Raw genomic sequence first — 12323 nt, forward strand, 5'->3', positions numbered from 1 at the left:
AGTGGTGCTAGATTTACAGGTAGAAAAGGGTTTTAAAAGAGTAGAGCCACTGTATCGGATGATATAGTTCCACCTCTGTGACCAGCGTGGAAAGAGTCGCCACACTCCAGGACCAACGTGTACAGCATCCTTATCATCAAACAATGCCAGCCAGTGTGATATCAACAAGCACATCTTCCGCAGAGGCTGGTGAAAATCTGCCCTCTGTACTCACTGCTGCAGTGGCTGATCACATTGAGATACGCTGGACTACACCGAGTTATGGAATCAAGGCAACTAGATAAAGTGAAGATACAGATCGGAAATGATCTAATAGAATTCTCCCATGCTTATGTTCCCATGACCAACATTCACAATGTAAAGATTGCCAAGCTGATTAACAGCCTACCGCATGCTATACAATCCAACTCCTCTAGACTTCCTTCAGTTCACAATCTTCCCCTTGATGTAAATTCTGAGACATATTCATCTTCAACAGATAAAGCTGCAACATCAACAGAATAACTCCCACATGTGGTCAGAAGAGATGAGTTAGAACTACTCACCATATTGACAACGAGGTCCTTGGAAGCCTTGTGGACACTGACACAGCTGTGATGTGCCCTCGATGCACCTGCCACCATTAAAGCACACACCAGTGCTGCAAATTGCTGTAACAGGAAAAAAAGGGACGTATTTAGGAAAACATTGCAAATTCAATTATATAATTGTTTCTATATTTAAGAGGGAGTTAGATGTGGCCCTTGTGGCTAAAGGGATCAGGGGGTATGGAGAAAAAGCAGGTACAGGATACTAAGTTGGATGATCAGCCATGATCATATTGAATGGCGGTGCAGGCTCGAAGGGCCGAATGGCCTACTCCTGCACCTAATTTCTATGTTTCAAATGTTTCACTTTTTAGTTTAGTTTAGAGAAACAGCGCAGAAACAGGCCCTTTGGCCCACTGAGTCTGCACCGGCCAGCGATCCCCACTCACTAGCACTATCCTATACATGCTATATAAGCCAATTAACTGACAAAACTGCACATCTTTGGAGTGTTGAAGGAAACGAGATCTCAGAGAAAACCCACGCAGGTCATGGAGAGAACGTACAAACTCCATACAGACAGCACCCATTGTCAGGATCGAAGCCGGCTCTCTGACGCTGTAAGGTAGTAGCTCTACCGCTGCGCCACCGTGCTACCCCTTGTTTCAATGATACAACCCAGAATTGGCAAACGCTGCATCATTTTCTCCCCCTCCACTCCCCACTCACTGCCCGAGTTCTGCTACAATCTTTACAATTGGCTCCTCAATCCACAACCAAGTCCACTCCAGACTGCATTCTCTCACTGGCACCTTGCCTCCTCTTTGCTCCTTCCCAGTTGTCCTAGGTTTCGGAACTTTCCCTTGATAAAAGCATCTCTCCTCTATCTAGAAGTTAGACACAAAAAGCTGGAGTAACTCCGTGGGACAGGCAGCAACTCTGGAGAGAAGGAATGGGTGATGTTTCGGGTCGAGACCCTTCTTTGTTCCTTCCTACACATCCCCTCTGCTTCTCACTGATCTCCCCCCCCCCCCCCGACCATTGTTTCTAACCAAGCCGCAAATCAATGTACATTCCATCCCAACCCTCAGACCAAATATATAATTCAGAAACATTAGCCAGAACATTATAATGGCTGCAGACAGACCCTTATGGATAAAACAGACACTGCACAAGATAAACTCATCGCTTTAGCTTTTTGGGTGAGATTTCTCTGAATATGACACAAAGTGTTGGAGTAACTTTACTGAATATTGTGGGTTTGAGATCACAGGTGTCTGCATCTTACATGTGAAGCACTACAACCCACAATGCACTCCAAGTGTGAAAGACTGAGGGTGTATTTCACAACAAAAGTTGATAGTTAAAAACTTATATTCCACTTCCAGGTCAAAGAGTAAAGGCCCTCAATTCAGATCATTCTCAAAGTTGGAAATAATAAATGTACCAAATTGCAAGGTGTTTACTAAAGGTTGAGGGGAGAGGACAATGAAGGATGAGTTAGCTCAGCATTGCCCTGCGTCTAGTCTGTGGACAGCCACAGTTTGAAGATGGGAGAGGGTTGTGCGTTGTGGGTATTCCTTACATTTACACATCTGCTGGGGATTTACTGTAATTGGGGAAGATGGTGCAAGGAGGGCGGTCAACTGGCAAGAAAACAATTCATTATATGATGTGAGTTTCCATTTTTAATCTTCAGTAAAAATGAGATTCTGCATAAGGAGAGACCATGGTATCATCTAATTCATTTCAGCCTTATAAAGGGAACTCACCCAGCTAGCTGGATGAGGTAATATTTTCAAAGCTATTAATTCTCACGAAGCTGCAGTGTAAAAAAGATTAAAAAGCGCGGGAGTAATAATCGATACATCAGGACTTGAGGAGAGCGGAGGCTCACAGATGGTCACAGAGAGGTTTGTTATTGTTACAGATGCAGAAGAACAGTTAGAAACATAGAAAATAGGTGCAGGAGTAGGCCATTCGGCTCTTCGAGCCTGCACCGCAATTCATTATGATCATGGCTTATCATCCAACTCAGTATCCTGTACCTGCCTTCTCTCCATACCCCCTGATCCCTTTAGCCACAAGGGCCACATATAAATCCCTCTTAAATATAGCCAATGAACTAGCCTCAACTACCTTCTGTGGCAGAGAGTTCCAGAGATTCGCCACTCTCTGTGTGAAAAATGTTTTTCTCATCTCGGTCCTAAAAGACTTCCCCCTTATCCTTAAACTGTGACCCCTTGTTCTGGACTTCCCCAACATCGGGAACAATCTTCCTGCATCTAGCCTGTCCAACCCCTTAAGAATTTGTAAGTTTCTATAAGATCCTATAAGTTTTGTCACATGTACAGGTACAGGAAAAGCTTTGTTTTTCCTGCTATCCAAAACAAATCCGATAATATAATGTAAAAATACAATTGTCAAACTAAAGGATGGTGGCACGGTGGTGCAGCGGTAGAGTTGCACCCTCACAGCATCAGAGACCCGGGTTCCATCCTGACTACGAGTCCTGTCCGTACGGAGTTTGGACGTTCTCCCCGTGACCTGCCTGGGTTTTCTTCGGGAGCCCTGGTTTTCTCCCACATTACAAAGATGTACAAGTTTGTAGGTTAATTGGCTTGATAAAATTGTAAATTGCCCCCAGTGTGTAGGATAGTGTTAGTGTACATGGTCAACATGGCCTCGATGGGCCAAAGGGTCTGTTTCCGCACTGTATCTCTAAACTAAACTAAACTAAATTACAACATATAGAGCAAAGGAGAAGATACAGAGTGCAGAAAATAGTTGTCAGCATTGTGGGGCACCAGTTACATGGACGTCTCCAATGTCCATAATGAGGTAGAGGTGAATCAGACAGGACCCTAGCTAATAGACGGATCATTTAGAAGCCTGATATCAGAGCTGTTTCTTCTGTTCCTTCTGTTCTTCTGTTCCTCCTGCCTTACAGGAGCAGGGAGAAGAAAGAATGACTGGGGTGGGACAAGTCTTTGATTATGTTGGCTGCTTTTCTGAGGCAGCGTGAAGTGATAACTCCACAATTCAAAGAGTCAAAGCACAAAAATAAACACCGACACGGAAATAAAGCCTTCGGCTTAACTTGCACATGCCAACCAAGATGCCCCAAATACACTCGTTCCACCTGCCTGCATTTGGCCCAGATCCCTTTAAACCATTCCTATCCATCTACCTGTCCAAATATCTTTTAAATGCTGTTATATGTGCCTGCCTCAACTAGCTCTTTCGGCAGCTCATTCCATATATCTACCACCCTCAGTGTGAAAAAGTTGCCCCTCAGGCTTTATCGTTCCCCTCTCACCTTTGGTTCTTGATTCCACTACAATGGGTAGCTCACCCTAGATCCCTCTCTGCAGCTCTCTGCAATTGTTGTGGACTTGGCCACAGATCTTCCCAAACCAAGGTGGAACACATCTGTAGAAGTTTGTAAGAATCTTTGGAGACATGCACAATGTCCTCAGTGTGCTGGTGAAGCAGGGGTGTGGGTGTGGCTTCAATGGGGTTGCCTCATGACAGATTGTTGATAATATTTGCAGCAAAGGATTTGAAGCTCTCAGCCATTTAGACCTTAACACCATTGATGTTGATTGGTGCATGAACCATCATGCTTCCTGAATTTGATGAGGGAGAGACTGTTGTCTTGCCACCATGTTACTACCTCCTTCCTGCACTCCATCTTATCAGTGTTTGTGACACAGTGCTGTCATCAGCCAACGTGTAGATGGAGTTCGAGCAGAATTTGGCTGCACAGTCGTGAGTGATCAGGAAGAGACTGAGAATGCATCCTAGTGTTGAGAATTATTGTGGAGGAGGTGTTGTCATCTGTCCTCATTGAGTGTGGTTTGTGACTGACAGACGTGAGGATCCAGTGGCAGAGGGTGCTGGCGCCCAGGTCCTGGAGTAAGGAAATGCGTTTGGATGGGATTATGATGTTGAAGGCGGAGCTATAGTCAATAAATAAGGCCGCACGGTGGCGCAACTGTAGCTTTGCTGTCTTACAGCGCCAAAGAACATGGTTCGATACTGACTGTAAATGCTATCTGTACGGCGGTTGTACTTTCTGCCCCTGACCTGCGTGGGTTTTCTCCGGGATCTTCGGTTTCCTCCCACACTTCAAAGATGTGCAGGTTTGTAGCTTAATTGGCTTGGTATAAATGTAAATTATCCCTAGTGTGTGTAGGACAATGATAGTGTGATGGGATCACTGGTCGGCATGGACTCAATGGGCCGAAGGGCCTGTTTCCATGTTGTATCTGTAAACTACACTAAATAGGAATGTGTAGGAAGGAACTGTAGATGCTGGTTTAAACTGAAGATAGACACAAAAGGCTGGATTAACTCAGCGGGTCAGGCGGCATCTCTGGAGAGAAGGAATGAGACCCTTCTTCAGACTAGTTAGGGATAAGGGAAATGAGAGATATAGACGATGATGTGAAGAGATAAAGAACAATGAGTGAAAGATATGCAAAAAAGTAACAATGATAAAGGATAAAGTCTGATGAAGGGTCTCGGCCCGAAACGTCACCTATTTCCTTCGCTCCATAGATGCTGCTGCACCCGCTGAGTTTCTCCAGCATTTTTGTGTACCTAATGATAAAGGAAACAGTTTTGTTTGTTGGGTGAACACGAGAATCTTGTGCGACTTGGGTGGGGGAGGGATAGAGAGAGGGAATGCCGGGGTTACTTGAAGTTAGAGAAATCAATACTCATACCACTGGGCTGTAAACTGCCGAAGTGAAACATAAGATGCTGTTCCTCCAATTTCCTCCAAGTTTACGCGGGCTGAGCGAAGGTGTTCAGCGAAACGATCGCCCAGTCTATGTTTGGTCTCGCCGATGTATAACAGTCCGCATCTTGAACAACGGATACAGCAGTTGAGGTTGGAGGAGGTGCAAGTGAACCTCTGGCTAACCTGAAAGGACTGTCGATGTCCCTGGACAGAGTCGAGGGAGGAGGGATTAGCGACAGGTGTTGCATCTTCTGTGGTTGTAGGAGAAGGTACCTGGGGAGAGGGTGGTTTGGGTGGGAAGGGATGAGTTAACCAGGGAGTTGTGGAGGTCTCTGCAGAGGGCAGAAAATGGGTGGAGATGGGAAGATGCAACAAGTGTTGGAGGTGGCAAATATTTTGGACAATTATGTGTTGTATGCGACGGCTAATGAGGTGAAAGGTAAGGACTATGGGGACTCTGTCTCTCTTGCGACTAGGGGGAGGGGGAGCAAGGCAGAGCTGCGGGGTACTGAGGAAACACATGGGAGGGCCTCACTCATAACCCCCATTCCCTAAAGAATGCACTTGCACCTCCTCCAACCTCATCTACTGTATCCGTTGTTCAAGATGTGGACTCTTATACATCGGCGAGACCAAACGTAGACTGGGCAATCGTTTCGCTGAACACCTTCACTCAGCCTGCCTGAACTTACCTGAGCTCCCAGTTGCTAAACACTTTAATTCTCCTTCCCATTCTCACAGACCATTCTGTCCTAGGTCTCCTCCATTGTCAGAGTGAGGCTAAACGCAAATTGGAGGAACAGCATCTCATATTTCGCCTGGGCAGCTTACAGCCCAGTGGTATGAATATTAATTTCTCTAACTTTAGGTAGCCCCGGCATTCCCTCTCTCCCTATCCCGCTCCCACCCAAGTCGCACTAGTTTCTCGTGTTCGCCTAACAGCAAACAATGGCCTGTTTCCTTTCTCATTGTTACTTTTTTGCAAATCTTTAATTCATTGTTTAGCAATGTTACAAAATTTTGAGATTTTAAAAATCAAGTCTGTAATTTATCCCATCAGATAAAGCATAAAAATAAGTTTAATTTGACACCTAATTCACTTTCATATAACCATATAATAACCATATAACCATATAACAATCACAGCACGGAAACAGGCCATCTCGACCCCTCTAGTCCGTGCCGAACACATAATCTCCCCTAGTCCCATATACCTGCGCTCAGACCATAACCCTCCATTCCTTTCCCATCCATATAACTATCCAATTTAATCCTCTCAAGAATTTAAAAAGTTATGGCCATTTTCATACTGGGAAATGAGCATCTTGTTCCCTATTGATTTTCTATGGACATAACAAAAAAGCTGTGATCGTGAACAGTCAAAAGCCCATAACTTTCTTAAAAATTAAGAGAACTGAATGAAATGTTCAGTTATCATAGATTGAAGCATTCTGAAACAAATATAAAATAATCTTACTTGGATGACCTGAAATTAAAGCATATTAGTTAGTTACCTAATTGTAGCTAATTTCAGACTTCAATTACTAGATCTAAACATCTATCCATTTCTTAATAAATGATTAACATTTTTAAATAGCCTAAATGTCCAAATAATATTCACAAATAATTCACAATAAAACATGATTTTAAAATCTCATTTACATTAATTTATAGGCCAAATGGAAGGAATTAAGTGTTTAATTGCTGTAAATAAATGTCCATTTAAATCGGCTTTCTAGTGGGTCCCTGTGGAACGCGCTGGTTTAGAACGTTCACATTGCGGTAGATTTGTGCCCCAAATGCCCAGAAAAATACTGCGGGATATAATGGGCCCAAAATGAGCTACTCGCAATATTACACTTTGTATACAGGGATCTTTAGAAGCCCTTTTTAATGTAAAAATATACAGCCAACCTTCTGTGGTTTGCTTTATGAGACCCTGCGGTTGCTGGCGGTCGCGGGTTTAGAGATTGATTTTTAAACTACTATAACTATTATTCAAGGCCTTTAAACCTAATAATAGCTTTTGCGACGGGGTCTTTCAGCGATTTTTCGTTAATAATTAACTAGGCTGAACATTTTCGATTGGAACAGCCTAGAGAAAATCGCGTTTTAAACCCGCCCCCTCTAAACGGCGCCAAAATCGCGCACACCCGCACCGGCAGATTTTCACCGACGCTTCAGGTAGGCTTTGCAACATACCTACATTGTTCTTTATCTCTCTACATCATCATCTACATCTCTCGTTTCCTTTAACCCTAACCAGTCTGAATAGGAGGCTCGACCCGATAAGTCACCCATTCGTTCCCTCCAGTGATGCCGCATGTCCCGCTGAGTTACTCCTGCTTTTGTGTCTATCTTCATGTTAAACTAAATAGGAGTCTGGTGTAGGTATCCTTGTTGTCTAGGTGTTGCAGAGCAGTGTAGGGCTATGGAGATCAAAGGGTTCAAAGTGGGTGATAGTAGCTCGAGCCTCGACCCGCGGGCCACGCGCCGTTCTGGAATGTTCCCGGGGCGGGGCGGGGAGGGAGGAGGGAACGGAGCCGCCGCGGATGCGGGGGGGGCACAAGGAGGGTCGGTTTCCCGCCTCCACCGGGAGGGAGGGACGAGAGCCCCGGGCGGGTGGGCGGGCGGGAAACGTCGAGCTGGTCGTCGTCATTAGCGGCAGCGCGGGGCCCCTGGAGCGCTGGCGGGCGGGCGGGCAATGGCCGTCCCCTCCCTCTGGCCGCCGCTCGTTGTCCACCCACTGACCACCGGCTCCGCTCCCCCCGCCGGCCCGGCCCCCCTCCCGCCACCTTGTGCCGCATCGTCCCGCTGCTGCTCCGGGGAGCGGCGCCGCCCAGTGGCCAAGGGGAGACGCGGGCACCACGTGGAGCCTGTTGTCCGGCGAGGCCGTTCAGCCCAACGCGCCCATGCTGGCCCCGGCCCACCTTTGGACCTTTCCCATTCACTACCTGCAAAATGTCTTTTAAATGCTAAAGATAGACACAAAATACTGGAGTCACTCAGTGGGACAAGCAGCATCTATGTAGAGAAGGGATTAAATCACAGAGTGGTGAGTCTCTGGAACTCTCTGCCACAGAAGGTGGTTGAGGCCAGTTCATTGGCTATATTTAAGAGGGAGTTAGATGTGGCCCTTGTGGCTAAAGGGATCAGGGGGTATGGAGAGAAGACAGGTACAGGATACTGAGTTGGATGATCATATTGAATGGCGGTGCAGGCTCGAAGGGCCTACTCCTGCACCTATTTTCTATGTTTCTAAAAGCTTGAGCCCCTATTAAATTGCTGTTATGTTACCTGCCTCCTCTGGCAGCTCTTTCCACACACCCACCACCTCTGTGTTGCCTCTAATGTTCCTATTAAATCTTAAGCAAAGAGTAGGAGTAAACGGGTCCTTTTCACAATGGCAGGCAGTGACTAGTGGGGTACCGCAAGGCTCCGTTCTGGGACCCCAGCTATTTACAATATATATTAATGATTTGGACGAGGGAATTGAATGCAACCTCTCCAAGTTTGCGGATGACACGAAGCTGGGGGGCAGCGTTAGCTGTGAGGAGGATGCTAGGAGGCTGCAAGGTGACTTGGATAGGCTGGGTGAGTGGGCAAATGCATGACAGATGCAGTATAATGTGGATAAATGTGAGGTTATCCACTTTGGTGGCAAAAACAGGAAAATAGACTATTATCTGAATGGTGGCCGATTAGGAAAAGGGGAGATGCAAAGAGATCTGGGTGTCACGGTACACCAGTCATTGAAAGTAGGCATGCAGGTGCAGCAGGCAGTGAAGAAAGCAAATGGTATGTTAGCATTCATAGCAAAAGGATTTGAGTATAGGAGCAGGGAGGTTCTACTGCAGTTGTACAGGGTCTTGGTGAGACCACACCTGGAGTATTGCATACAGTTTTGGTCTCCTAATCTGAGAAAAGACATTCTTGCCATAGAGGGAGTACAGAGAAGGTTCACCAGACTGATTCCTGGGATGTCAGGACTTTCATATGAAGAAAGACTGCATATACTCGGCTTGTACTCACTAGAATTTAGATGATTGAGGGGGGATCTTATAGAGACTTACAACATTCTTAAGGGGTTGGACAGGCTAGATGCAGGAAGATTGTTCCCGATGTTGTGGAAGTCCAGAACAAGAGGTCACAGTTGAAGGATAAGGGGGAAATCTTTTAGGACTGAGATGAGAAAAACATTTTTCACACAGAGAGTGGCGAATCTCTGGAATTCTCTGCCACAGAAGGTAGTTGAGGCCAGTTCATTGGCTATATTTAAGAGGGAGTTAGATGTGGCCCTTGTGGCTAAAGGGATCAGGGGGTATGGAACGAAGGCAGGTACAGGATACTGAGTTGGATGATCAGCCATGATCATATTGAATGGCGGTGCAGGCTCGAAGGGCCGAATGGCCTACTCCTGCACCTAATTTCTATGTTTCTAAGGTCTTTTATTGTCAGGTGTATCAATTAAGGTACAGTGATATGCGAATTACCTGCTGTTGCAGTGATAGGTAAACTCTTGTGGATCATTGCTGTCTGGGCAGCTGGAGATAAAACTGTCTCATGTTATCGAATAACATCTATATAATCCCAGCACACTCTCGGGGCAGAGGTGGGACAAAGTAGACCTCCCTCCATGTCCCAATACCTAGTTCCTTGATAGCAGAAAAAATAATTCTGAGTGCTGGTGAATTCAGGAATATGAAAAGTATTCCTGTCCTAAACTAGGAGAATAGGAGCAGAATCTTTCGAGCCATACTGTGTTCATTTCCCCCTCTTGAACACTGCACAACTTATACTTTGAAAGTGTTGAGATAAACTTTCAGACAACATTGGGCTTTTAACAAACTCGGTGTGCCTCAAACTGTGTCCACGTTCCATCCTGTACACCAGAGAGGTGTGACCTTCCCAACGCAAGCTCATTTGTGTTTACCCCTCTCTATATGAACCGCTCCACCAACATCACTGTCATAGCCACTAAAAATCGTACATTGTCCCTAGTGTGTGTTGGGTAGTGTTAATGTATCGGGGATCGCTGGTCGGTGCGGACTCAGTGGGATGAAGGGCCTGTATCCCTAAACTAAACTCATGATAAACAACACCGAACAAAGCTCAGTATGTATATATATAAAGTTGAACTATTTTCAACTGCTCCACAATAATCTTCACAACAGTTCATAATCCTCACTGAAGTCTTCAGTAATATTCTATACCATAATTCGCCATAGATTACTTATCTCATAAACACATTGTTAGTCTTCATTGAAAACAAACCTGTACGTCTTTGGAGTGTGTGAGGAATCCGGAGCACCCGGGGAAAGCCCACAGTCGTGGAGAGAATGTACAAACTACATACAACGACACCCAGAGTCAAGATCACACCCAGGTCTGTGGCTCTGTAAGGCAGCAACTCTCCCACTGCACCACTGTGCTGCCCAGGTCTTACGGAGTACAATGTTTACCTGTGTGCTGCTGCAAGTAAGAATCTCATTGTTACATTTTGGGATATATGGCAAAAAATCGCTTTTGACTCACAACAATAGACAATAGACAATACGTGCAGGAGTAGGCCATTCGGCCCTTCGGGCCAGCACCGCCATTCATTGTGATCATGGCTGATCGTCCCCTATCAATAACCCGTGCCTGCCTTCTCCCCGTATCCCTTGATTCCACTAGCCCCTAGAGCTCTATCTAACTCTCTCTTAAATCCATCCAGTGACATAAATTTATCCACTTCCCTCTGTGGCAGGTAATTCCATAAATTCACAACTCTCTGGGTGAAAAAGTTTTTTCTCACCCCAGTCATAAATGACCTCCCCTTTATTCGAAGACTGTGGCCCCTGGTTCTGGACTCGCCCAACATTGGGAATATTTTTCCTGCATCTAGCTTGACCAGTCCTTTTATAATTGTATATGTTTCTATAAGATCCCCCCTCACCCTTCTAAACTCCAGTGAATACAAGCCTAGTCTTTTCAATCTTTCCTCATATGACAGTCCCGCCATCCCAGGGATCAATCTCGTGAACCTACACTGCACTGCCTCAATCACAAAGATGTCCTTCCTCAAATTAGGAGACCAACACTGTACACAATACTCTAGATGTGGTCTCACCAGAGCCCTATACAACTGCAGAAGAACCTCTTTACTCCTATACTGAAATCCTCTTGTTGTAGTGTATCTAGACTTTCAGAAAGCCTTTGATAAGGTCCCGCACGGGAGACTGGTGACTAAAATTAGAGCACATGGTATTGGCGGTAGGGTGTTGACATGGATAGAAAATTGGTTGGCAGACAGGAAGCAAAGAGTAGGAGTGAACGGGTCCTTTTCAGGATGGCAGGCAGTGGCGAGTGGAGTGCCGCAAGGCTCAGTGTTGGGGCCGCATCTGTTTACCATATATATTAATGATTTGGAAGAGGGAATTAGGAGCAACACTAGCAAGTTTGTGGATGACACAACGCTGGGTGGCAGTGTGAACTATGAAGAGGATGTTAGGAGGTTGCAGGGTGACCTGGACAGGTTGAGTGAGTGGGCAGATGCAGTATAATGTAGATAAATGTGAGATTATCCACTTTGGCAGCAAAAACAAGGGGCAGATTATTATCTCAATATAGTTAGGTTAGGTAAGGGGGAGATGCAGCGAGACCTGGGCATCCTTGTACACTGAAAGTTGGCGTGCAGGTAAAGCAGGCAGTGAAGAAAGCTAATGGAATGCTGGCCTTCATAACAAGAGGATTTCAGTATAGGAAGGTTTCACGGCAGTCGGGTCACGACCCATGACCCGTACTATTGCTACGCTACTCCAAATGGATTACACGCGATGAACTGCAGGTAGGCACTTACCATTGTTTCCAGCGTAGTGGGCTTGTTAAAACTCGCTGAAATTGTCAATTTTTGCGCTGTAAATAATTATGGAAATCGGGATAAGCGTGTGAGACATTTAGCTTACTTCAGAATTCCAAAAGTGAGGAGAAATTATGGTAGATAGAAGTGAGAGCTGAAGGGACAACAACAGAGAGAGTGCTTGGCGTTTGCTCACTACATTTCATCA

The 12323-nt window shown here is 45.6% G+C and overlaps 1 protein-coding gene across 1 annotated transcript in view; it reads right to left on the reverse strand.

Moving 5' to 3' along the window:
• Positions 1-12323, reverse strand: part of megf6 (multiple EGF like domains 6) — a 611064-nt gene that overhangs the window by 521904 nt on the left and 76837 nt on the right. The window contains 1 exon segment of the mRNA XM_033047803.1: positions 546-650. Coding sequence (XP_032903694.1) covers positions 546-650 — 105 coding nt within the window.

The sequence above is a fragment of the Amblyraja radiata genome, chromosome 31 (assembly GCF_010909765.2).
Source record: "Amblyraja radiata isolate CabotCenter1 chromosome 31, sAmbRad1.1.pri, whole genome shotgun sequence".
In the NCBI taxonomy this organism is placed as follows: Eukaryota; Metazoa; Chordata; class Chondrichthyes; order Rajiformes; family Rajidae; genus Amblyraja; species Amblyraja radiata.